This window comes from Zonotrichia albicollis, chromosome 5, assembly GCF_047830755.1.
Source record: "Zonotrichia albicollis isolate bZonAlb1 chromosome 5, bZonAlb1.hap1, whole genome shotgun sequence".
NCBI classification, from domain to species: Eukaryota; Metazoa; Chordata; class Aves; order Passeriformes; family Passerellidae; genus Zonotrichia; species Zonotrichia albicollis.
Window position 1 is genome coordinate 28,970,394 of NC_133823.1, and position 27,774 is coordinate 28,998,167.

The window sequence follows — 27,774 nt, forward strand, 5'->3', positions numbered from 1 at the left end:
CCTCTGCTGTAAAAACTCTCTGAAATTCTCTGTAATCTAAGTAATCTTTCTACTGCTACTCTTTAAATACTATCTGGAGGAAATTATAAAATTATATGGAGAATCATTCTTCACTTCTCACTTCATTTGTAACCTTGAAATCGTAATGTGGTGTACATACTGATGTACAGTGTTGACTGTTGGGGTTTTTTCTGAGGCTTTCTAAATGTGATAATAGCAATTGTATTTCCTTTTTTTCTTATTTATCATTATTCTTTTTTCTTCAGTTCAGAAGAGAGAACTCAGGTGCTGGTATGTTCTTTGGAATGGATGGTGGTAGAAAATCAACTAGACAGAATACAGTATCTTGTTAGTTTAATAGATGTTTGCCTCTAATTTTAGATTCTTAAACTGCAAAATATCAAGTGATTTTTTTTTTTCCAGCTCCTGTGATCTACATCTCCAGTGCCCTAGCAGATACCATAAAATAAGGAAGGCTGAAATGACTATGGAGTTGTCTGGAAATAAAACATTTCATCGTGTTTCACAAGAAACAAAAAAAATGGGTTTTTTTCAAGTGGGTACTGTACTTCTCTCTGGAATCACTCTAACCCAAAGCTACAGCAAAGCACTAAGGGGTACTGCCAAGCTGAAACAGTACTTCCTCTGTGGTGATCAAATATTTAAGACAAGCTTTCAGAACAGCAGCTATTGTCTGACCAAATTCTGGCCTCCATTATTTCACTTTGCTACATACAGCTAGCCTGTAGTATGTGTCAGATTTTGTATTTGTTCCTTCCTCTAAACTATAACTGTGATATTGTCATTTGCATCCACTAAATTCAGCTTTTCATGTAATTTGTTCGTATACTCATATTTCATGGTTAGTGTCGTATTTCCTAAGGTAAGGAATAAAAGCATATAAAAATTAATATAGGAAAATAGCAAACAATGGAAGAGGGAAATTAAAGAAGTATTTTCTAGTCCTTCACAGATCTAGGTATACTTTTTTCATGCGAATGAATAGCTGGATTAACTGTTTGCAATTATTTTCTTCAGGGTTTTTTCCCTCTTTGTTTTGTTTTGTTTTTTGTTTAACTTTGAAATTCACCTCCACCTGTATTTGATGAGGTTTTCTGCTGCTGCTGGACAAGCTGCAGAATCTGAAGCAGCTGTTGGCCTGCACTGCTCCAAGCAGGAGGCCTCTGGCCAATTTGCAGAGACAGGTGGAGTGTGCCAATGCCCAGCAGCCACAAGGTCCTGCATGTTAACTTTATCCCTGGGCACCTGAAAGGATGTGGCTACAGACTAGGATCCTTGATGTGCGTGCTCTTGCCTTCTATGTGCAGGCACTTCCATGGAATAGGTTAATTAATATTTTTCCCATCTATGTGCAGGCACTTCAGTGGAATAGGTTAACATTTTTCCCATCACTTCTTTTCAGAATAAAATAACACAACACATATACTTGCACTGCCTTTAGAATTCTTTTTTCTGTGTGCTACCTTTGTGATTATGATATTATTTCTCTTAGATGCACCATAGCCGTATTGTTTCCATAGAGATGTTCTGCTATTCATCTCTAAATGACACATGGACAGACATTTATGTTAAAATGATTGATGAATGGTGCATTCCTGTCTTTACTGAATCCATATGACTGACAACTTATTCTCCAGAGAAACAAAGTAAGCCCTTATTATGGATAATGCAGATTTGATTTGCAGAATATGAATCATTACTTTAGAAGGCTCCTGCTGTGTTTGTAAGGAGATCAATTTGGGCTGCCATCTGGAAACTGTACTTTAAGAGTGCAGAGAGAAATGTTTGCTTCGTGACTAAACATGCTGACTAATAGTCTGTGCTTTAACTGGTCTGGATCAAATCCTTACAGGGAAATCTGCAAAGACCTCTTCTTGACATCATGTAAAAGATTTTTTTCTTACTTGATTTTGCTTGCCAAACAACACAGGGGCTCCCAGACCAACAGCTGGTAATTTTTTGTGCTTAAGAAAAATAAAAACCTGGATGCCCTGACCAGGCTTGGTGGTTTCCTTGCCTTGCTGCACACCACAGTGTAGGGGGACTCAATATAAGAAAATAAAGGTAGTATAGAAAGTAATCTTACCCCTTGAAGACTGCAGCTGAGTTAATTAGTAAGATCAGGAGCAGGCCTGATGTTAACAGGCCACAGCTGTAGCCAATAAGAGGAGTGCTATTAAAGAGTGGGTTGGTTGATTGAGGGGAGCTGGAGTCAGTGGGTTGCTGTGAGGACAAGGAAGAGGCAGTGCCCAGAGGCGCTCCCTACGGGAAAAAACAAGGAGGTACAAAACTATAGCAATGTGGAACCATTGCAATGTAATGACAATAGAACTCTTGCACTATAGTGACAACACCACAAGGCCAGCAGCTGTTGCATAGCCTTGAAATGTCCCTGCCTTCCCTGAGATGCCTGTTCCCTCTGCAGGTGCCTGTGGCCCCCAGCCCCACGACAGCCTCCAGCAGCCAGGGAGACCTCAGGAGCGAGAGGAGCTGCGAGGAGGCCATGCTGTCCCCTCAGGAGCGAGAGGAGCTATGAGGAGGCCCCATCCCGGAACCACATCTGTGTTCCCGGGCAAATGCTGCCAAAACTCAGGTGCCTTTTCTGGAAGACAAGTCCTGTGAGGAGCAGTTGAGGGAACAGGGGGTGTTTAGCCTGGAGGAGGCTCAGGAGAGACCTTACTGCTCTCTACAACCACCTGAACGGATGCTGTAGCCAGTAACAGGATGAGTGGGCATAGCCTCAGGCTCAGCTTGGAGAGGTTTAGGCTGGACATTGGGAAGAATTTATTCACAAAAAACATTGCAATATAGTGCCTAGGGAGGTGTTGAAGACTGACGTGACACACAGAGCATGTGATTAAACACTGGAATGAACACAGGGAGTTGGTGGAGTCACTGTTCCAGACAGGATGTGGCACTTAGCGCACTCCAGGGTCTAGCTGGCATGGTGGTCCTGGGTCACAGGTTGGAGTCGATGATCTCCAGAGGCCTTTCCCAACCTCATTGATTCAGTGAATCTTCAGTTACAGTCACAGCACCACCGGCCTGTGGAGTCTACAGCTGCACTTCCACTCGGAAGGGAACTGTCTCATCCGCGCGCTTACTGCAGGGAGGACCAAAGGCGCTTTTATCACGACATGGGTGCATTAATTTAAATTTTCTCTTAGCGATTCTTCCTCGCCAGACGGGAAGCCGCCATGGCAGCGAGACAAAGGCAGTCGAAATTACCCACCCCCCACTCGCCTCCGCCCCGCTCCCGGACGGGGAAGAGCCCAGTGGGCAGAAGCGGATGGAGGCGGGCGGGGCCGAGGCGCGGGGCGGTGCCGGCGCGGGCAGGCGGCCGCGGTGAGCGGCGCTGGGGCTGTGCGGGTCCCGGTGGGCGCGGAGCGGGCGGGCCGCGGAGCCGAGGCCGCACGGAGGGGACGGGACCGGGGATCTGTCGGTATGGGCCCGTCCCGGCCGCCTTCCGCCCCGGAGCGGAGCGCCCTAAAACCCGCCGCGGAGCTGAGCACAGGGCGCTGGGGGGAGGAAGGAAGGCGCCGGCTGGAGCGGGGTCTCGGGTGTCCCCTCGGGGTGCGGGGCCTAGAGCTGTGCCGGGCCTCGCCTGCAGCCCGGGCCTACCCCGCCGCAAACACGGCCCGGTGGCGTCAGTGAAGCGACAGCGGCCCGGGTGGAGCTCTCAGCTGAGCGTTTTCCTTGTTCCGTGATAGCACTTAGTCCAAACAGTGCCCGAAGAACGTCTTTTGAAAGAGTTCACCCCAGGGAAGCAAAGATACGTTGCTAGAGCGAGGGTTATGGTGTTGCTTTGGCACGTTGATCTGAGCCACATTGGAACCCATAGGAGTGTCCTAAGTTGAGGGTGAAAGTATCCACCCTTAGTAATCAATGGATAATATGAGAAATGTGCAAATAAATAGTCAGTACAACATGCAATGTTTAAAAAACCACTTAATTGGTAAAGAGGTTCTTCGGAATCTTACCAACAATTTGGTTCACCATTGAGGGTAAAGGTTCTTAAAGACAGGGCCTCTTGATTTTGTCCCTCTCTGCAGAGATTGTAGCAATGTGTTGCTGTTGCAGTAAGTGAGCATCATGGTTTGTTGTGTAATATTTCTGAGGGAATTGTGGAAATGAAAAGCACAACACTCCAGTGGGGTGAACCAGTGAACTTAGGAAAAGGGCAATGTGTGCCAACAGAATTTAAACATCCAACAGCAAAATTGTATTTTTTCTGCTGCTGGGGATCCTGAAGTGCCTGTCAGGAAGGGCAACTTAGTGGGAAAAAAAACCTTCAATAACAGTATCAATGGCAGTTACCTTTGCTACCACTATGCTTTAAGAGCTTAGCAGATTCAGCTTTTGGCATTTGTTGCCTCTTGAGTCTTTGGAGGGACATATGCAAGTCCATCTGGCGATAACATAGGATTGAAGAGAAGAGGCTTCTGGTGAACTCTCAGAAGCTCTCTGAGATGTGGAAAGTATGTAGAAAAAATACAGCTTAAAGCTGTGTGACAATTTGTTATTTGCTCTTGACATTTGATCATACAATATTAGAATTATTTAGCTTGGAAGGGATCTCTGTAGGTCATTGATTCAATTCACACCTTAAAGCAGTTCTGTCATCAAAGTCAGAGCAGGTTGCTTCAGGCCTTGTTTGATTAAGCTTTCTCTTGAAGGATTTGAAATGGAGTTGAAAGTTGGGTGTGAAATTTAGCCAGATTTGGAACAAAGTGTCCCAAGTTTTGGAAAGTTATGTACACAAACTTCGCATTTTTATGGTTGTCCTCAGAGACATCTTTTCTGTCAAAGTGATACTCCATATCAAAAGTGCATGTGTGGCTCATCTGATGAGTGTAACCTCAAGATGACTCTCTTTAAAAAAAGTCAGATATTCTGGGATTAAAACAATCTTTGCCTTTCTTACTATACTTACAGGGAATGAACGAGGAAATTTTTGAGGCAGCTTCTCCCTTTGCTCCCCGCAGAAAAATGAACCTTTACTCATATTTAGTATCAGTTAGAGCAATCCCTGTGGTTCCCTTATGATTCCATACTGATCTCACTGTGGCATCTATAGAATCTCTGCACCTGTTCCTGACTTCTTGACAATGGGTCTGCTGTAAATGCTTCTGCCAGTTGAGATTTTGTCCAACCCCATTTTTGATGCACCCCATTGTGACCTCCCCCTTTGACTATGTGAATAAGGAATATTCTGATAGCATCTCACTAAAGCATCAGTGCTTCCCATAGCCCTCACAGATTCATAACCTTTGAGTGTACCTCTACATTCTTATGTCTTCAGATAAAACATACAATACTGGGGGTTTCTTTGTTTAACTGTTATTGAGTCACTTTATTAATGCTTTATGTCTGGTTTTTGTGGGGTTCTACATGAACCTTTCCTGCATTAACCTCTTTGCAGCTCATAGCAACTTTGAGAGACTGATAAGTAGAGTCCTTTAAGTTTCAAGTTGGTATTAATTAATAGTCCACATACTTAATTCTACTCTTTGATTCCAGGTTCTGTCCGGACCTGCAGCAAAACGACTCCACAAAAAGAAACACCTTCAGAGCAAAGATGAATATTGGAAAAGCTTACAGTGCTGCCAACATCAGCAATGGAACAGATCTAGCTATTGGCTTTGCCTCTTCCACAGTAGCTGTCCTTCTATTTGGGACAAACTTTGTGCCTGTCAAGAAATTTGATACTGGTGATGGTAAACTTGATTATATTCTTTTCTTTGGTTCTTTTTGCTTAAAAGAATAATATTTCACCAGCAAATTACTAGAGGCCATTATCACAGCCTTAATCCAGAGAGTATGTTTAATTTTGCCTGCTGTTGCTAGGGTATAAAGCAAAAATACTGCTTCAGGATGTGGCACATCTTGAGAAGGGCCTTTTCATAAGTTGTACACTTTGACAGTGATGTACATTTCATGAGAATTTCACCATGGAAGGTGAAATGTTCTTTGTTCTACCCTTGTGGGGGTTCTCAGATACATAAAGTGTTATTTATAAATGAGATAAACGTTATTGGACTTTGGAGCATTGCCTTTCAATTGTGCACCTAACATAAAAACAAAACCTGAAATTTTAGTAATCTTATTTGCTGACTTGTTCAGAGGAAATTTTCATGTTTATATGAAGCATAACCAATTATCAGATCTGTAAATGAATAAATTTGCCATTATGTTATTGTAATACCTGCATTGCAGGCTGGGCATAGCCTCTGCTCTATATGCCAAATATGACCCTAACAAGACAAGCTTGGGCATAAAGTTAACTGGTCTGCCTAACTGACCCTTCAAGAATATACAGAGGTAGAAGAGATCTGTCACTGACCATCCTCAGTGTCTGAGATTACCAGAAAAGCTTGAGCTTTGAAAAAGTCTCATCCTGTGCAGTCCTCTGTGTTAGCAGCTACTGGAGTGGTGGGAGAAGTTTACAGCAACTGAATATCACCTTTGTCAGAAGTCCATCAAAGTTTTCATGTGTTTAAGAATTAGGGCTTGTGTAAACTTTGGCCAGCAAAGTGTCTTTTGCAATTCTGTAGGAAGAATTTGTGATAAGGAAAAGGTTAACCAAACTATAACCTACACTAAAAGTACATCCCTTGAATAAATTATAACACGGTTCCCAGCATTCACAAAGGCAGTGGCCACCTTTTTGATCTTTATCTACTAGTGTATCAAAGATAAACATAAACTGTTAAGGTATTCACACATGCAGTATTCCACAAATTCCCTATTGTGTGCATTTGACTTTTCCACAGGCATGTTCTTCCAGTGGATTCTCTGTGCCTCCATATGGATAGTTTCTTTGGTGGTCAATTTGATCCAGAATTGCCCCCGCTTTTGGCCCCTGGCTATGGTTGGAGGTTTCGTGTGGGCTACAGGTGAGGATAAAGAGATTCCAATTCTTAAAACTTTTCCATATATAAGATATTAGTTATTTAATAGTTATTCAGGCAAATTTACACCAAAAATACCATTTAAAACTATACGGAGAAAAAGTCTATGTTCAGTGTATTTATTTTTGAAAACTGTTTCTTACTGCCTTGTAGCTTCCTAAATTTTTTTTTGCCTTCCAACCAAACACAGAACTCCAAGCAAACATATACAAGATCACATTCTATTTTTTACTGATTTTAGTTTTGGGTTTTGCATTTCAGGCAATGTTACAGTTGTCCCTATTGTTAAAACTATTGGCTTAGCTCTTGGTCTCTTGATATGGGCTTCTTTTAATTTGCTGACAGGCTGGGCAAGTTCAAGGTAAGTATGTTTTAAATCTTAAGTCATTAGTTAATTAATAACATTGTTCATGTTGCCAAGTCTTCATTGATAAGTGAAAACTCACCTGTAGAATCATAGTCATTCAGGTTGGAAAAGACCTTTAAGATCATCAACTCCAACCATTAATGTAGCACTGCCAAGTCTACCACTATCCTATATATTAAAACTTTCTCCTTCTTAGTGGAAAGCACTTAAGTTAACTGTTTTAGCTTTTTGTATTTCCTCTGTTTCAATAGAAAGAAGAATGCCCAGTGATGTGATTGAGTCAATAAATAATTTCTTAATGTAAAACTAGAACATATTTGTGTTTTTTTTTCTTTTGCAATCTGGTCTGATAAAATAACTTCAGTTCTTTAATATATATATTTTTAAAATGCATGTTAAATTAAAGATTGTTTTTGTAAAGTAGACATTGTTTTTTGCAAGCCAACTGAAGCACTGATCTAATACTGAAAATACTTACTTAGGCAGATTTATTTACATGAGTCAAGACTTCAAAGACTAGGTTATAATTTAGCTATTTGTATAGAGACCGTGCATCTAAGTGAAACTGGTTAAATGTTTCAGGTTTGGTTGGTTTGGAATTGACCCAGAGGAGGTATCAAGACCAATCTTAAATTATATTGGAGCTGGACTTTCACTTATAAGGTAGAAATTGATTCTTATAGTAAATATGTTATGTAAAATACATATTTAATAACCAACCACCAGGATGATTTAACAAGAGAACAAATATGTTGAATGATCTTTGGCAAATCCTTATGCTTCCAAATTTGGGAGCTAACCATACCTAGTTGGTCAGTGTTCATGTAGAAACAGACATGTTATCCAGTACAGGGGTGAAATGGTTATCCACAAATACAAAAATATATTTGTATGCTGGTAGGCATGTTCAAGGCAAAGCAGTGTTACATGGATTGCCTCACTTCCTAGCTTATTCTAATGGTTGACTTCCCCAAATCCTGTCGGAGGACAGCCTGACTAAAAGAATCTTGTTGACAAAACTTCAGATTTCTGATCTCACTTCACTCAGTCAGGGGTACAAATTAATCTCATAACAATAGAATATGCCACAGAACCCCTTCCCTGGTACTTTGAGGTCCATGGAAGGCCAGAGGCTTTGCATGTTTTCCTGTCTGTAATAGCTCTGTGTCATGTAAGTCTTAATCCACACTTCCAAATCCCACACATTGTCTTCCTTCAGGATCTTTGGAAGGACTTTATTCTCTCTTTTTGCGTCTTTGCTCTTTGTATGAATGCATACCTTTTGGTCCAAACACAGAAGAAAGAGGATCTTTGTTATGTAGCAGTGTTCTTGCTTTCCAGCTGGGTGGCTGGGAAGATGGCCCTAAATCCTAAGGGCTTACTCTAAGCATGCTGGCAGAAGATTAACAGAATGCCTTTCAGAAAAGAAGGGCATTAAGAACATGGAAACAAGCCATTTCTGACTGGTAGGACAGAGCTTGTGCCTTATATTCATTATTTTGGGTTCCACTTTTCTTCTCTTATAAGAGTCTGCAGCTTTGTATCCATTGCTGTTACATGTGGCACATGATTTTGGGAGGCACTGAGAAAATAGCAGCAGCACTGCTATTCCTGCCTGATGGATTCATGCAGATCACCACCTGCTTCCTGTTTGAGATATCATGGAGGAGTGACCAGCAGGGAGAGGGATTGTGAGCAAGCGGACTGCACAAAGCCTGTGCATGTTGCTCTGTGGAGCTCAGGAACAGGCTTTCCATTTTAGCTTCCTGTGTGGAATCTGTATGTTTCCTCTGGAGGAAACTGACATCCTTGTATAACTATGCTTATTCCATCAGTAAGAAATGAATCCTTCTTCAAATGGAAATATTCTGTTTACAGCTAGGAGACAAAATACCTAGAGCATTAAAATGTTTTTTCATAAAAGTAAAGAACAGATCCTTGCAGTTCTGATTGCAGGTATTTACCTGGAGGCAGGGTTAAGAGTAGTAGTATTATCCTTTCTTCTCCATTTTATTCACTTAATGCACTGAGCAATATCCCTTTTCCTTCTGTATGCTCACAAGGCCCTGTAGCAGCAGTAGCCTGTTCCTCACATATGATGGAAGACTAAACATTAGTATTTTTTCATTAACATAGAGGCAATTCTATGGAGGTTTAAGCTGTTCCATATAGAATTTTCAAGCATGTGTTCCATTTGTGTGGGGTTTGGTACAAAAGGGCACTGTTAGCTAATGCATCTGTTCTTAATATGGTTGTAACTACATACTGTTAAAAGATGATGTTTCAATCACATTGCATAAGAAGAAAGATCTATAAAGTGAACAAAAACTGATTTATTTACTTACTTTCACTTAGGTTATCTTTTAGCTAAGTTAAATTAATAACTTTAAATTTTTACATTTGCATATTTTATGTATATAGAATCATAGAAAGTTATGACTTTAAATCAATTGCATTTTTAAATATACTGCAGTGATTCAAGGATAATGATGAAAGCAAAGGAATATGCCTCAAAATTAAACTTCTGTCTCTGGACACTAAATGTTATGTCCTTATAACTGACATGGTATTTATTCGTGTATTTTTCTCTTCTGAGTGCTGTCATATTTCTTTTTATAAAAACTGAAGTCCAGAGTTCTTCAACTTCATTAGAAAGCACACCTTTACTGAGAGAAAGTGTAAGTACTCTACAGTTGTTATTTTACAGCAGTGAAAATACATAGCCATTTTAAAACAAAAAATATGTTTGTTAGTCCAGTTTGCTAAGATTTATGGTAGACTACATAAAACAACACAAGTATGTACTGATTGTATCTTAATCTGTGGATCTTGGACATCATTTTTGATACTAGAAAGAGAAAAGATATTCCCACTTGTTCTTTCTTCTTTGTCAGCTTTAGATGGCTTAGAAAGTCCTCCTTCATTACAATGGAGATTACATAGAAGAGTGTATTACTTTCTTATCTGAAAAGAGGAAGCAATTTCAATTAAACATTAGCTGCAAAGCTGTGAGGGTGCTTAGGTGGAAGGCCAGGTTTTTGCCGTGTTGCAGAGCCAGGAGGCTGCCAAGAGTTGCTGACTGTCATCATCAGCTGTGGCACAGGCTGGAGGGGTACCAGACTGGCTGTCACTCCCTAGGGAGCACAGAGTATGCAAGGAGAGCTGGAGAACCACAGGCTCCTCCTGCCATTGTACCTTCCTGCTGGAGCTCAGTGGCTGCCTGGACAGAGAGCCCTGAGAGTTTTCTAGCTGTGCTCAGTGCTCACTGGAGGTTCCACTCTACCAGACTGAATCACAGAAGACTCGTTTAAAAAATTGCACATTTTAAGAAATCAAACTAAACTAAGTTTGCATTGAAACTCTTGGCTTTTTGCAGTCTATAAATGTTTCTGAAGAGACCACTGAGGACTCATGGGTGAACAAACTTTCTCCAGCAAAAAGGAGACTCATGTAAGTTGCTCACAGTTCTTTTCCTGATGCATGGAAAGTAGCCAGAGAAAGCAGTTAAACACAGTGTAAGAGCAGAATCTGTGATTTCCTAGCAAAATCACACAATAAATGACAGGTTTTTGCATACAAGTGTCGTGTGCAAATCTATATATGAATAGTTCCACAGCTATTTAGATTATTCCATTGGCACTGTTGAGTGTGTCTAACCTTACCAATCAAGTATTAGGTACTACTATGAAAAATATCATTTGGCAAAGGAAATAACAGTATCAACTCAGTAATTTCAGAGCTGGGTTTTAGCACCTAGTTGATTAGCACTCTAGCATAGAAGAAGCCTGTGCTAATGACATGCTTCCAGGTGTGGTTTCCAAGTGAATACAACTGGAGAAGGCATGGCAGTACGGTAAGGAGACAGTAAAAGTGCTTCAAAGTGGAAGCAAGCTAACAAGAAGCCCTGTGTGGGGAGTGGAGACTGCCAAGAGTACAGCAATCTGGAGATGGAGAAGCAGACTGAAGAGTCAACGAACCTGGGAAATTAGAATATATAGGTGATAACAAAGGTGAGGATGGGAGCATTTTAAACTGAATTTTTGTTTGTTGTCCCCTAGCTCTGCTTTTAGGAAACCCTGGTTATTTAGTTTCCTGTATCATTAATCTAGATTACTGGCTTTTGCAGCAGGCATCGTCTGTCTTGTTTGGCTACAAAGTAGGAGGAAACTATGTGAACCATTTCTCTACCAGAAAAGAAAAATGTGCTAAAATGTCTTATTTTTATGGCTAGCAATTTTTATATGATGCACAGTTTTTACGTGTGCTGCTGGGCTTACATGTGTTGTCTACTTCCTTAACTCATGCAAGGCTATTTTCTCCTATTTTTGCTCTTTTAAAGAGGCTGTAGCCTGGCTGTAGTGGCTGGAATACTCTATGGTTCCAGTTTTGTACCAGTACTTTACATCAAGGACCATGGAAGAAGAAATGAAACTCTATACGCAGGAGCAAGTCAGTTTGGTAAAGGCTTGTAGATCACTACTACTTCATTGCATCGTGTTCTCCTTTTTTTGAAGGCATAGGGTCAAGTTCTTGATATACCATGACAATTTATCCACTCTGCACTACTTTAGATGTTGTCATAATCATAGCCCTAGCACTCCCTTTTTCTCAGAGGTTAGTTACACCATAAAAAACACTGAGAAGCGGCCCAAAGGCTACCATACTTAACTTACAGGTATGTTTCTGAAGGCATTAAATACTATCATTCTCAAAGTACAGAGTTTGTATGAGTGGAGAATGAGGACACGAGCTTGCCAATTGCCAACAGCAATAAAGGAGGAAATTGATCATAAGAGATGAGGAGAGCAGACATGTAATAACATAAGTAATTAAAACCATGTTGGTTTTTTAAATTGAAACCATTTAACATAAGCCTAATTGCCATTTTCAAACAACATTTCCCCAGAAACATTTTCCTTAAGGTTGAAGTTATCCTCTTATCAGGTAATGCCTGAAGCGCCTTAAGAGCAAAGTACTGCTGAGAACACATAATGTCACCATTGTTGTATACAAATTCTCTTGAATACTGCAATGTATGTATTCCCCAGCCAGGCAAAACAGATGTTGTCATTACCATAACTGCCTGTCCTGTTGAGAATTTATAGCTCCAAGGAGACAAGGATCACCTTGCTACATGCCTCTGCTTCACCATGTTGGAAATACTCTCTTAGCATGTACAAAATCCATAAAGAATTTATTGTTCGTGATTATAGTGATCAAAATTATGATACATCCTTCAAGATTAAAAAAGGGCAAAACTGAGCTATGTATAACTTACATAATCTGTGCAGTTGTCTTGCCCTTAAATGTACAGAACAAAACAAGGATATGGGAACATAATTACAACTTCTCTTGACCGTTTACAGTTATATAAAATCCCCACCCCAGTTTTGTAGCCTCACCTGTGGATTTTCTCAAGATTAAATTAAGTTAATTCAGGAATATGTAATAGAGTTCTGAAAATAACAACTCATAAAAATGTTTAGAAGCCTGTAATAAGTCAACACAGCATTTAGTTCATGTTTAATAGGTGTCACTGATTGTATGCATCCACAGACTGGCAGCTGTGTTCAGCACAATGAGATTTGAATTTGAATTCTTAGGAGTAGCACCTTTATGCGTTTTTGTCTATATAAATGTTATTGGTGAGTATAATTTTGTTAAAATTGATAGCTGGTGTTTTTACTAACATTTTGTAATTTCTCTTTCAGATTTAGATTATGTTTTTGCACACTTCAGTGGAATATTTCTTACAAGTACCATCTACTTTTTGATCTACTGTGCAGTCAGGAAGAATAAACCTTATGTTTATCCCCAAGCCATATTGCCAGGTATGACTGTTTTTAAATCAGCATTTCATTTAAGCTACTTTTTTGGACCATTTTGCAGTGATTAGTTCAAGTTGTGTTCACCTTTCAAGTATCTTCATTTGACTTCTTGTCTCTTTTGAAAGAGCACTATTAGGTTACTTAATTAAGGGTAGGAGACAGTGATAACTTTTGTTCTAATCTGAGAAGAGAACAAAGTGACATTGCAGATTTTCAAAAGCTGATTGCCAGAGTGGAGAGCACATTGCCCAGAAAATAATAAACTTAAATTGATTTGCTACTTCAGTTGGAGTAGCTCATTTTTATCCTTCAAGCTTTGGTTTAGTTTGCCAGAGCCAGCTTGTTAAATTAATTAATGTACTAAGCTACTTCTCTACAATTGCTGTATTATGCTACAAGTATAAAACTTCCACAAACTGCTGCCCATACCTTGCTATGCATGTTTTTGATTGGGATTTATTTTTCTAGGGTTTGTTTCTGGTGTGCTTTGGGCAATAGCCAATTGCTGCTGGTTCCTGGCCAATCACTATCTCAGTGCTGTTGTCAGCTTTCCAATAATTACTGCAGTAAGTATATAAAAAATAAAATCTCTAACTAGAATTAAAAGTGAATGGGTTTTTTACCCTTCTGGTTTTGGAATTCAGTTGAAATTGATGGGTCTAGAGCATTGTTAGTCAAAATGATGCAGTGCCTACTCTGCTTGTCTGCACTAGTCTTTGGATTTTTAGGAGCGTGAATGATTGTGACAAGCACCATCTTGGTCAATGTCAAGCATAAGAAAAACCAGACTAATTGAGAGTGTGAGTCTTCAGGTTATGTAAAAGCAGAAGCTTTGTAAACAGAATTATATCAATATTAACTATTTAATTGAAGTGATTATAAGAAGAATTTCTTATGCTTTCATCCCAGGAAGTACATTTTGGTCTGGATGTTTTTGAATTTGTAACTTTTGTCCCCTAGTAGTCGTTTTGCTTGCTTAAGTAATTTTTTCTTTTTACAGTTCTTGAACAAACAGAATAGATTATGTACTAGTGAAAATAATGTTCTTATGCAAATGTGTGGAAAATAGTTTGGCCTGTTCTGTCTCTGTTTTATTCCTGTTTATGATGTACCTTTAAAGCATAAATTCCAATTACTAGGTAAAAGTAAACTTTGCATTTACATTCTTGACACTGCACTAGTTGGTAATACAAAGGTGGCAAATGAGTTAATAAATATTAAGGCCAAAGTTTTGCTTAACAGCTGTATTTTGGAAGCAAACTAATGAAAGAGCTTTAATAGGGATTGAGCTTTGCCTCAAGATGCAGTAAGTCAAAATATACTCCACAGTGTGCAATGAAAAAAAAAACCTTGGGATCATTCTAATTAGAAATTGAAGGATTAATGGGAAGCAGTTTTAGTAATTTACTTATCAGTATGCCTAAAGGACAAGGATGTAAAATCACAAAATGAAAAATAAAAGTAAGCACTGATGAGAAACTGCCTATCTGGACCACAGGTGCAGAACTGCTGCTTTACTTCACTCTGGAGAAAATTTTTAGAGAGGTATTCATCACATCCCTTTAACACTTTGTTCCATTTTTTAAAAGTGCATTCCTCTCACAGCGCACATTATCTATAGAGTGAAATAACCCCTCAAATAATAGCTGGCAAAGTCACTAGGAAACAGCACCCACACATATATTCAGCATGTGACACAGTTTGCTGCTTATATCTGTGTCTGTCAGCTGCATTGAGGATGAAGGGAGGAAGGTCACTGGCCAAACATCTGTCAAGTGTTTCTCAGAACAGCTCTAATGCAAAGCATTAACAGAGCCAGTTTTGCTTCATGTTCAGATATTTTCTCATCAGAGATCAAAATTCAGATCCTTTCTCCCTCAGGGGAAAAACTCTATTACCCAGAGTCCTGGAAGTTGCTGTTGTGTATCACTGTTTGCTGTTAGCCAGGAAACCTGGCTACAACAACATCACAGAAAATCAAGATTTTCCCTGACCTGTCTCCTTGGCTGGCTTTGTTCTTTGTCCAGATGCCAACTATACAGGAAATACATCTATGTTTCAGTCTCTTGATAACCCACTGAGAGATAAAATCAAACTTTGTCCGGTAGGTAGTCATGCTAATAAAGGAATTGTTAGGAAGCATTGTGGACTCTTAATTTGGATTAAAGTGAGGCATGTTATTTGGAGTCCACTGAAAGAACATGTAACAGCTGGAGCAGACTCTGCAGTGTAATGTAGAAAGAAGTTGTGCCTATTGAAAAAAAAGGCACCAAAAAAGTTTCTTGATGCTTTAGCCCTTCCTGAAGATTTTATTGTATCTTACTTAGTAAATGTTTCAGTGGTGTTTATGCTTTTGTCATGAGTGCTTTGTTTATACAGAATGGAAAGACTTAAATGTGTTATGCAGACAAAATTCAACCACCCTGACAGCAGTAATGAGACAGAGTAAATTGTAATTAAGTGCTGTAATGTACAAATTAATCTTATTCTTTAGGGTCCTGGCCTTGTTGCTGCAATGTGGGGAGTCCTTGTATTTAAGGAAATCAAGGTAATATAATTAGGTCTCTCACCTAATAACTCTTGCTTGCCTCTGTCCATAGAGACAGCATGACTTGATACACAGCTGTATCTCAGATTCCTGCTCCTTACAAGTATTGCATTATGAAACTGAAAGTGATATCTGCCATATTAAGTTTTCCAAGAAACCTGAAGAACTGTGGATAATTTTTACAGGAATGAGGATTTTAGTTCCATGGCTGTATGAGGAGCAGTGGATGTAAATGAAGACTGTAGCACAGTCAGGATGCCAGGCTCTGCCTGAAGACTGTTTTCATTTGAGCCAATTCTTTCAGTGGAGCAGGGGAATGAGCAGTTGTCCCAATAATGCATCAGCAAGTACATTACATTTTTAGGGTCAGGTTCAACAAAGGATGTAAAAATGCAGCAGGGTATTGTAATTACAATTATTATTACATTTTAATATTACATTATTATTATTTAAAATGTTATTGTTGTAATGACCTTTGTAATTACAGTGTAATGTAAAGATTCTAAATTGATGCAGCAGTGGTTGTGTACAACAAGCTCATTTACTGGATTTTAACATATAGGGCAGAAGTTAGTTTTCTAGTGGAATCTGAAGCACTGAATGATAGCAGTGTAACACCAGATTCTTTTTGCCAATCTATCCAGGGTCCGTAGGTACCTAACTTGGATCTAGAACTAAAAGTTCTGTCTCCCACTGCAGATTAGTGGTGTACTACTGTAGAAGGTCATAATGTTCATTACCCAAGTCTTTATAACTCTCTAAGCCTTTCATTCTTTTATATAATCTCTGCCTAATTGAAGCTTAGTACTTTGTTCTACTTTTTTTTTTCCAAGTGGTATCAATAATGACAAGATGATATTTTCCTTTTTCTCTTATTTTGCCTGTACAGGGACTGAAAAACTACATGCTACTGTCAGTATCGTTTTGCATCATTTTGGCTGGATCACTTTCCACAGCTTTTTCTAAAGTTTGAAAGGACCTTCTGGACCAGTAGATGGTGCTAGCGTTTAACACAAATAGAAAGACCATGTTGGTAGATCTCAGTACATAATAATTTTTAAAATGCATGTCCAACATTTACACTAACTTACTTCAGCCAAGTGGAAAATGAAAACATTTGGCATGAAAGAATCTGGAAATATTTGTTCCTGTTTTTCTTGGAATAGTAAGAAAATGAAAGGACTTTATTAATCAAAGCTAAATGATTTTATTGTTACTAATTTTTTTGGTTTTTCATTCAGGTGCTAAACTTCATGTCATCATAAATTTTGGATAAATTGTTGTGATAGTGGATAGTGATTTTAATGTTAGTTTATAATACTGTATGTGTTTGCAAGCTGATTTGTTTTATTAAAACATTTTTCTTACTGACTTAAATATAAGATACATCTTGAAATATTCCTTATGAAACTGATATCCATGAAAATAATAAAGCTTTTCTTTTATTTTGAAGCGTTATTCTTTAAACTCATGAGTGTACATGAAAATGTTATCTTCCAGTCACTTCAGATTTGCGAAGAAGATTGAGTAAAAAGGGTGCTGCAAAATAAATTACTTTTGTTTCATGCTTTCCATAACCACTCTAACAGGAACAACTGTTTATTTTCTTACTTGTGGCAGCTAACCTTCATGTATGCAGAGCATGTTATTTGCATCTCCCCTTAGCCTTTTCTTCAATACATTAGACACCCCCAGCTCCTTCAGTCTTCTCTTGCCTGTAACTTGCTTGCAATTTCTATGTGTCTTTCCTGACAATAGAACAGTTTGGCTGGAAGGGACTTCAAAATCATCTAGGCCCAACCCCTCTGCTGAGGACAGGGATGCAATTCACTAGACCAGCTTGCTGAGGGCCCCAGACCTTGAACACTTCCAGATTTAAGACAGAAGCAGCTTCTCTGGACAGCCTATTCAAGTGTTTCACCACCACCTGAGTAAGGAATTTCATGCTAACATCTAATCTAAATCTAACCTCTTTCAGTGTAAAACCATTGCCCCTTGTCCTGTCACTGTCTGCCTATATAAAAAGTCCCTCTCCCTCCTTTTTGTACACCACCTTAAGCTTCTGAAAGGCTGCATTGAGGTTTCCCTGAAGCTTTCTCCATGCTGATCTCTCACTAAGTGGACTGGGTCTGTGTAGAATACCAAAACATAGCAGTCAGGCTACATCCTGTAGCCAGAAGCTAGGAAGAGCAGCAGTAAGACTATGGGTGTTTTCCCCCATCCCATTTGCAAGCTCTGTTCATAGTTAGACATCACAAGTTTTTGCTATCATGACTTGATATTGTTAGCATGTTTAGATTGCAATCATAATTTCTCCTTTCTCCCTTCCACCTTTCTTTGTCTGCTCTGCAACAGATTTGATTTTATAACTGTTACTCAACCTGCTTTTTCCTGTCTTGTGTTGTTTATTCCTACCTAGGTGTCAGAACTTGGTGTCTGACAGTTTTTTCCCCCTTTAAGGCATTTCTCTAATGTTAAACTTGTTCTCCAACAAGGTGGCAGCATTTTTCAGCCAGATGTCATCTGCAAATTTAATAAATGTACTAATTGCTATAAATAATGAAAATGCTGCATGTTACTGGCCTTTACTTACATTTTGGTATCTAATACTTCTTTTTACTTTTCAGGGAACAATTGATTAACCTTTGAGTACAATTTTCCTGTCTTGCAGTGCTTTTGTTTAGACTGTGTTCTCAGAGCTTTTACATAACATCAGGTAGAAAAGTCATAGTACATGATGTTTTCTACTAATACCTGATATTGAACAGAAAACTGCTATTTTTTTTCTGTCCAGTACCTGGGTCAGGCACAATTTCTCCTTGACAGACATCGACTGTTACTTACCTAGCCATTATGCTATTGACTCAGACAAGGACAAGTATTCATTGTGGTTTTGAAAATAACTTGAATTAAACAGGACATTTATTAATTTCCTTGGTTCTGTTTAATTTCTTGAAGTTCACAGTCTTAAGGATTCTCTTCTTAAATATTCCAGGAATTTATTCCATGCCAGAAAGTTGCTGATCGACAAGGAATTGGAAAAATGAAAACACAATATCCTTAGGCTCCTCAGATTTACAGATAGGCTTTAGGCTAGAACTTTAAAACTAGACTTTAATATGTCAGTGAGGTGCATATACTTCACTGGTTTACATATAGTAAATTATGAATGCCTCAGTCCTCCTCCCTAGGAGGGGCAAGGCAGCAGCAGGACAAGCTGCCTTGGGCAAGCAGGTGACAGCAGCAGGGGCATGTGCCTGCCCTGCACAGCCCCTGTTTCGCCCCCAGACCCTCTCCCCCTTCTCCCCTCTTCCAGGGGGAAGCTGTGCTCTCAGTGAGCAGTGAACTCTGCAGGAAATGTCCCTCCTGCTTCAGGTGGGTGCTCTGGGCTGTTCCAGTGCCCCTGCATGGAGGATGGCCAGAGGGTGCTGGTTTTCCAGCCATGCTTCCAACAAGACTGTGCCTGCTCCACCTCAGGAGCAACACAGATGCAGGCATGCTATTGGAGTTTTGAAACTCAAGGGCTTTGTGGTGTCTAGAATTATGATCACTTTAGGTAATGAAATGTCACTTTTAGATGAAGAAAAGAAACTTGGATGCAGTATTCCACGCTGAACTGTACAGGAAATGTTACAAACTGTACATTCTGTTCATCATCTCCGTAACAACTATGACTTTAAAGGCTTGGGACATTATATTTACTACAGGAAAAAATCCCAACCAAACTAGTAATCAGGGGGGTTTTCTTCACAAATAGACAGAGACCTAGTTCAGCTATGGAGAAGATACGTGCTCCTGTGGCTGCTGCTATTTCCATGATGATGAGAGACAGAACTTCCACCCTTTCTGCTTTCCCCCATCCTCTATACATTTCCTGGGATAGATGATCTTACAGCCTCTGCTGTCTCTCTTGGGGGATGCTGTTAAATTAACTTGCAATACAGGCGCAGCATCCATCTACTGGATATGATTACAGGAAAAAGCTAAATCTTCCAGGGCAGGAGCACCTTTGCATTTCCTAGATTTTGTACAAGATCATTGATTTTTATGGGAGGGGGACACAAACAAACACAGAAAAAAAACAACCAAAAAAAACCACCTGAGCTCCTGTCCATAGCAATTGCCATGTAAATAAATGTTTGTAGTCTGATGCAGTTCTCCAGTCTATGTTGTAAAGCTATCAGATCTGCAGACTTAATTGCTGACTGCTAGGATGTTAATTAAAAATCTTCCTTATGACAGCTCAAGTATGACCTTTATTAAAATTTTTTTACAAGCTGTCCTATTAGATTTGACTTGTTGACTGCAAGAAAAAAATCCCACCACTTCCAGCACTTTTCTGTGAAAAGTCCCCTGTGGCATTCCAAAATAATTTTTGTGATGTTCACTTGGAATATGTTGTATAAATATTCCACTCATTTCTGAGATTTTTCTTGGTCTTGACATTTCCAGTTAGAAATAACACTGTTACTTCTTTCATGTGAGGATGCTGGATTAACAGCATGTTTACAGAGTTATTTGTACAAAATGGTCTGGAAGTAACTGAGTTTAGTAAGAGAAAAATCTACAGCTAATATAAATTGTCATGGTTCTGTTTATATCAACTTGTTTTTGTATAAATGGAAGAATCACATCTCTTGGAGAAAACTAAGCTTTCAAATATTTGTTTATGCCTGTTCAGCAACTTTTAAGAACATATTTGAGCTTGCTTTAAGAATTTTTCTCTGGTAATACTTAGAGGCAAAGTAGCCTTTAAAATATAGGTAAACTGGGAGTTTTTGAAGATTTTTGTGCAGTCTTGTGAACTGGGGAGCTCGGTGTCATCTTCTTTTAGATTTCTTTTACCTCTTTATTCCTTTTCCTATGTTAATTATCAATGGATAATTTGAGGCTCACTGCCCTTCCAGAGTTTTATTCCTTCATATTCTTAGTATTTAATAATTTAAATACAATTGCTCCTAAAACTGGTGCTTTTTTAATCCTAGATAAATTTTGTAGTTTCTTTGCATCATAATTTTCTTTTTCAACTGATATTCAAGGTTGATTAAATACTATTTCAACTGTCTGACCTGATCTTCAGTTTTCTTGCAGCTGGCCTAAAAATAAAATGAAAATTAAGATGATGCATGCTGGTAATTACTGGTTTTTTTCTTTCCATTTTGACCTTGTTTTCAAATATAAAACTGATGTTTAATGCCCTATTCCATAATTACTGAATTACTAATGGATTATACTTTCCTTTAGCTATATGTAATGCTGATAGATAGTGACTATGAGGTATATTATGTTAATTGCTGAAGTGCTGATTCTTACATTCTTCATGCTTACCATAAAATATTTTTAAAATCTTAAATATATTTAATTTTTAATGTAAATACCAAACAGTTCTTGTGTCTCTTGCTGCTCTGAAGGGCCTGTTTGAAAGTCTAACCTGAGAGAGGAAATAAAGGAAACAGGACCTGCATTAGTCCTGCTGCTATCAGTGGTCCAGGCAGTCCTTGGGCAAGTAACTTGGCATGAGCTCAGGTTTTGGTATTCATATAGGGACCAATTCACTGATACTGACATAAACCATACCTAGAGATACTAAAGTTATTACCCATGTCTTAGCATTTTTCATGTTGTGGATCTTCTAAAAACATTTCCTGCAGAACTGGGAAACAAACCACAAATCTTCCTGGGCCAAAGCAGGGAAGAGATGCAGAGGGAGAGGTTTTTCACCTTACTTAATAAAAGGAGAGAACTGATGGCTGTAATTTTTCTGTGCCCTTGCTTTGCTGCAGTGATGAAGCTGTCACAGCTGTCTGAGCTAGTCTCACTGAGCCTGTAGGCAAACCTCAAAGGATATTGTTCGTTGACACCGTTCAGGGATCACAATAAAAATGTTGCTGTTTGTGGATAGAGGCTGGGGAAGAGGAGCACTTGTTCAGGAGTTGCAGAGTGATAACTGCTCCCCACCTGTATTTGTACACCTGGGCTTTGATCCCAGCCAAGGAAGAGCCCTGGGAATACAAAGGCCACAGGCTCTTTGCAGGTCCATCTTAGGAGAAGGGCTGATCTATTCCTTAACTGGATGGCAATATTTCACATCAGGTGGTGCTCTGACTCTGTAGGTTATTTTCCAGTTGATTTTGTGTGCAATTGAAAGGTTGGAACTTGTTTAAAAGCATTTCATGGCTTGTGTTCCTTGAAGCATTCTGTGCTTGTCAAGTTCAAAGGAAATGGTTTAGACTGTTGGCTTGTCTTACTTCCAGATGTACTTGCAGTGAGCATGCATGACCTCATCATCAATTTCTGCTTCAGATGTTTGTGTCTAGCATTTTCAAGTGAAGTAGTTGAAATTTAGTGCATAAATCCAAAAACTAGCATTTCTATCTAACTAAAGTTCTATGTGAATAAAAAATAGCCTTGTTTGGATGTTTCTAGAAGTTGGCAGCATAACACATTACATTATGTGAACAACGAGATATTTATTACAAATAGGTTAAGCACTTGCAGCTTGTGAGTTGTAGCATCCATTTTGTTTCCTTGACTTTCAAGAGGTAGTCACCACATTCTGCTTATACTCTTCTAACTTTGCAGACATTGAAGTAAAATGCTAGTCCTTTTTTCTTCCTTGGTTACATTGATTATAGTTTAGATAGATTCTTTTTCCTAACTTAGTGGGCAACAGTCGATTCAATGAAGCAATAGTGAATTTCACAGAAATGGGGAAAAGCTGAACTATGTAGACATGTTCCTGTAAAGGCTTGGTGATATCATGCCATGCTATTCTTTAGCTGATCACACCTTTCATACTTTTATTTGATAGTTGTCATGTCCCCAGCATTTCCTTTTTTTACAGGAATAAAATTATTGTTCCTGAATTATTGTGATAATTCAATTAGACTGATCCAATTAATAGACTTCTGCTATTGAATCTGGATTTCACTCATTGTTCTCTTTATGTGGGTCAAGCTGATTAAAGATTATGCTACTACCCAGCTGTTTGCTACTAACAGACACCTTGCAGGGAAACCAATGGATAGGATTGTGAGGAAGGTTGTGAACTTCCTGGCAAAAAAACAGCTACATTAACTTTCTTCACTGTGACAAGGTCACCCGAGGAAATTCTGGGGGTGCGGAATAGCACTTTAACCTAGCATATTAAGAGCATGTCCCTGCTACTTTGCATCTGATCATTGGGACAGAAATGCTCTTTCCTAAAACCTTTTGTTTTCCCCTTTGTTTTACTTCAGTGAGAAGATTCAGCTTAATTTTTTTTTTTTTACCTGAAGCTAAGAACTTTTCAAACATCTGTAAATTTACTGTGCCCTGCGAGGCTTGCAAATTTGTTTGCTGCTTATCCTATTTGGTATCATTTCCATGCCTTACAGATAACATCTGGATTTTACTAGAAATTCAGAATCCTGGCTGCCCTAAACACAGTTTTTAATATGATGTTATTGATTAGCTATGCCTTACACATTGCATCTTAAATATTGTCTGCTGTTGATGGCTGGGACTGTTTAAGGATGAGATGTGCCAAGTTTCATAGTCCCTTTCAGTTTTAGGTCTTCAAAAAGTGTCATTTTGATAACTGCAACTAAAAATGCAAGAAAGTATCTTCTTTCCTGGGCCTCCATGAAATATGCCCTGACCAATATTTGGAGATCTCTCGCATTTGTTTCATGAGGAAGATCCAAAAGAGCAGGGTTAGACTCCAGCACATGGATTTCTGAGTGGCTAGAAGGCACAAAGAGCTGCCATGCAATAAAACTGCTTCTGAAAATTTAAAAGAATAAAGTACCTCAGCAAAACTGTTCCACTCTGTTTTACATGTTTGTTATGTCTATGTATCTGTTGCTAGAAATGTTAGCTTTCACATTAATGGCAACTTGCTGATGGAATATCGCATTTTAGGGCTACCATCAAAACATTTCAAAGAACATCACCATTTCAAATGACCAAGTTATTTATATATGCAAATACATAAGCTGTAAATATCAATATATGTGTGTAGACATGTAGAGATGCACTCTAAATCAGGTCCTTTTAGTTAAAGAAAGATCTGGGAGTTTTTGCAACTAGCTACCTGAGAATGTCAATTCAGTGACATTCACAGGTTAACAGCAGTTGAAAAATGCTAGCATGTTTGAAATTTTTAAACAGTAAGTGGGGAAATATCATTATGCCAGTGTGTAGTTTCAATTCACTGATCACTGAAATACATGTTTAGTGGATTTTTAAAAGTCAGGCAGAAACAATAGATTTTCCCTTTTACAGAATAATTCCTACTTTAAGTAGCACAAGACCCAGCCTGAATGTGATAACATTATCAAAATGTGATAACAACATGTCCATACATTGACAAGAAGAAACATGTTAATAGGGATTGATTGGTCACTGTGGGTTATGCAGGAAAAACTGAACACAATAAAGTTATTAGAAATGAGTTTTGAAAGACAACTGTGACTTTTTCAAAGAAATCATAATCAGTGTTTTAAAACTTATTCTCAGAAGATTTAGTACCTATTAGTATTAAAAATGGGTTCTGAGGCAATTAGTGAAAGATAAGGCCATTTCTGACTATCAGTCACTACTGCTGATCTGAATGGAACCTCTGGCTCAAGCCTTTAAGCCACTTGATTTCCAGAAAGAGCTATTTCATGAGAGAAAGCTTTTGGTTCCAGACATAATCATTCAAAGTCCAATATTTGCAGAATTCTACATATAGAGAACATACAATATAATTTCATTAAAATGGTGATATAAATTCCATGGCAAGGTTAAGCAGATAGGCACCTTTTAAGTGTAATTTTTCAACAACTCTCATTATTGGGATATTCCCAAACACTGCAAATGTTTTGGGTAATACTGACATCCAATGTTTAAATTAGGACCTAAACTTTATAATTTAAAATCTGTTTATGTTGACCAAGACCATTAGATTAAAATGCACAACTTCAATAAAAACTTTGAAATATTCCTTCTAATGCAGAACTTTGCACAAAGCAGAGGCTGTTTGGCAGGTATCATTCACACTAGCAGCTCTGTGAAAGGTTACACTGTTAGTTTGGTTTCTATCTGCTGTGGCTTCTGTCCTTTGCTCACTGCCCAGCAAAGAAATTTCTCCATGGAATCAACATGTGATCATTGGTACAGGTGGGGACTACTTTTGATTAGGGTGATTGTATTTTTTCTTCAACTTCTGTCCAAATTTGTCACCATGGTTTGTGCTAATTGTGATGACAAGCACAAGGAAGTCAAAAGGCAAAACTCCAGAAGATAGTAAAACAGAAAATGTTAAAGAGAGATAATTGAGAAAAGCAGAAGGAGCAAGCTAGTAGAAATTAATGTGATGAGAAATATAAGCAGAACATTGATGTAGGACTTCCACTAGAAGGACAATGAGCTTTTAATTAAGATGTGGCAGACAGGCAGAAATTCAAGAAGTACAGATGACAGATCAAACCATGATGAAGCTGATTGTCTTTCCACTGCAGTAATAAAATTAAGAAGCAATGAAGTTACAATAACAATTTCTGATTATCTGAATTAAAGGGACTTTCAACAACTCTGACATATTGAACTGATTATGCTTCTAATTTAGGGACTGTGGTATGTTTTAGCATAACTTTGCTCAGATAAAAACTTGGAATCTCTCTTCCAGCCTTACACAGTGAAATAAAGGAGGCTAAAAAGAGCAGTCTTTGTACAATTTTATCAGGGAATGCTTTCAGTATTTCTCCCCAACCATTGCAATGTGTCAGCAGCATAACTTATTTTCCTAGTTACTTGAGTAATAATTCCATTATTTCTCTGTGTGTTTGTTCTCAAAATAAACATGACTTGGCAAAAGTTTCCATTGTGTCTTCATTTTGAAGCCTATAGGCAGTAAAGCTGGCTAATAATATTTGAACCTATTAGAGAAAGGACATAATAGAAATGAAAAATAGTGGTTTAGTCCTCTTGTGGCTTCTTAAATGACTATTAGAAGCAAATTCATTTAGAAAAAGTGTCCTTGTATGTAACTAAAAATATGAATCCATAATTAGGTCATATTTCTGTCAGTTTCATAAGGGGAATAAGTGCTCTAGTACCAGGAAAATAATCTTTCAATTTAAAGTATAGTTCTTAACAAATAGTCTTGAACTGAGCATCATGCTGTCATTTTATTGATAAGACAGTGTCTCAGTTCTCCTAATCTGACCATTCTAAAAAAAATAGCTTCAGGGAGGAAAATATTTCTGCTTGTTTTGTGATGTAAACTCAGCTGGTTTTCATATCTTTTTAAATATTTAAGCCTAGGCCCAGAGCCACTGCCTGGAAACAGGAAGTATGCATCTGTATGCCATATTGATGCCAGTTTGAAGGGATTATTTTATTTTCCATTATCTTGTCTTCCACTTTAAAATGAGATTTGAGAGCATGTCCTTCAGCTGGAGAAGTTTCACAAGAGGCTCTGGATGAGCTGTGTAACGAGCTCAGCAGTGGGTGAAATTGCAGCTGTCCAATGGTGAGCCCACAGAGCCTTTAATAAGGGTAGCTAAGATGTGCCAGCCTTGACAGGAGAGTGAGTCAGGTGGACAAAATGTGTGTGCCCAACCTGTTCCTTGTGAAATGAAGTGCAAAGGGAAGAAAAATAATTTCTTAAGAAAGGAAATTCTCAAACATGTCTTCACTGGCAAGAAGCAAGGGCAAGATAATTTTAAGGAGTAACAATCTGCTTTGGTCATGAAGTGATAAAAAATATCTCTTAGTAGCCAGGATGCTTTGAACATTTCAGTAAAATGTTCTTATTTTGGCCATACTGGTGCCTGTAAACATGAGCAGCTGCAGGGCAGACAGGGTGGGTGACCTGTCTCTCTCTGTAACCAAACCCTTATGCAGCAATGAGGGTACAGAAGAGAGTAAAGAAAATCTGAGCTACTCCTAGAATCACTGCCTTTTTCTGGGATAAATATTAAAGAGATTTTTTTTTTTTTATCGTATTGCAGCAGGTATCAGAATAAACCAGTTTTTCCCTTTTAAACATAGATAGGAAAAAACCTATTGATTACATAGCAATATCATCGTCATTGCCTTTTTATACTCCCCTAATTCGTCTATACTTCTACATTTTGCAAGATCAAGTAAATGTGATTATCTCCTGCAACACTTACTCTATATTTTTTAGTATAAAAATTTTCCTATCAATTTCAAATACTGAAGATTCAGAGAAATTGTCATCACCTGAGGTGAACTGTCAAATTGTTTAATAAGAATGATTCAAAACATCAGCATGGGTTTTTCTGGTTTGGTATTTTTTTGCATTTTTTTGCATTTCCCATTTTTATTTATCTATGGAAAATCTTTTTATGTAATAAGATCTGAGAAAACATATAGATGTTTATGTACACTTGAAGCATAAATATGCATATATAAAGAAGACAAACTTATTTTGCTACATTAAAATTCACAGCAGTGAAAATATACATAGCAGCATTACAAATCCAGGACTGTCAGTTGTCTTGAGCAGAGATTTCTAATGCAATCTTCTCAAAAATAAAAGCAAAATCAAAGATGTTTTATGGCAAACAGCCATTGCAGATTGACATTCCACGTTGCCTTATCACACTGAGGAAGAAAAATTATTCTGGCTTTGCCAGTGAGATAGAAAACCACACTGAAGAAGTTATGCTTGAACTGTTCAGTACTAGGAAGAGAAAAACTTTGTATGTAGGAATGCATTTTTAAAATACTTCTGCATAAGAGTTTTGTGTACCCCACCAGACCTGTTTAATCTTAACTTTCTCCTCTTCAGCAGTGTGATCAATGAGGAAGTCAAACAAATAGAGAAAGGAGTGTTGCTCATGGATGGTTTTACTTTTCAGTCAGATTGAATCAAGGCATCCCTGCCCTGTAATGGGTTCATGACATCTGAAAAATATTGGGAAAGAAATACAAACATGCTATGAAACTTCAATTTGAAAACAGTAATAAGGGTTTGGGTTGGGGGTTTTTTGCATTTGATATCATGGGGAGGTGGGGGTGTGTATATGAATAAATATACATTTATTGTTTATACTCTTCTAACCCATAAAGAAATCTCCAATTTAAGTTACTTATGTATCATTT

General features: G+C 38.3%; 1 protein-coding gene across 3 annotated transcripts; it reads left to right on the forward strand.

Annotated features, from left to right (window-relative positions):
• Positions 1-2,909: 2,909 nt before the first annotated feature.
• On the forward strand, positions 2,910-25,582 carry TMEM144 (transmembrane protein 144). 3 transcript variants are annotated; one of them, XM_026792937.2, is made up of 12 exons: positions 2,910-3,162; positions 5,542-5,738; positions 6,795-6,917; positions 7,194-7,293; positions 7,882-7,962; positions 9,896-9,977; positions 10,676-10,749; positions 11,639-11,757; positions 13,011-13,130; positions 13,596-13,693; positions 15,622-15,675; positions 16,565-25,582. In XM_026792937.2, exons 2-12 carry the CDS (start codon positions 5,600-5,602, stop codon positions 16,646-16,648), a joined length of 1,074 nt encoding a protein of 357 aa, XP_026648738.1. In that variant the 5' UTR covers positions 2,910-3,162; positions 5,542-5,599; the 3' UTR covers positions 16,649-25,582. The 3 variants fall into 3 exon arrangements, with proteins under 3 accessions (XP_026648738.1, XP_005486381.2, XP_005486382.2); XM_005486324.4 differs by lacking the exon at positions 2,910-3,162 and adding an exon at positions 3,204-3,463 and having other exon boundaries at positions 16,565-25,566; XM_005486325.4 differs by lacking the exon at positions 2,910-3,162 and adding an exon at positions 3,210-3,366 and having other exon boundaries at positions 16,565-25,573.
• The last annotated feature ends 2,192 nt before the right edge of the window (positions 25,583-27,774 follow it).

Excerpts from the sequence above, each read along its gene's own strand:
- TMEM144 (XM_005486324.4), top strand. The coding sequence starts at position 3,219 with ATGGCAGCGAGACAAAGGCAGTCGAAATTACCCACCCCCCACTCGCCT. Across the intron at positions 5,739-6,794 it reads GAAATTTGATACTGGTGATG|GCATGTTCTTCCAGTGGATT; the intron begins GTAAACTTGATT and ends ACTTTTCCACAG. Across the intron at positions 7,294-7,881 it reads ACAGGCTGGGCAAGTTCAAG|GTTTGGTTGGTTTGGAATTG; the intron begins GTAAGTATGTTT and ends TAAATGTTTCAG.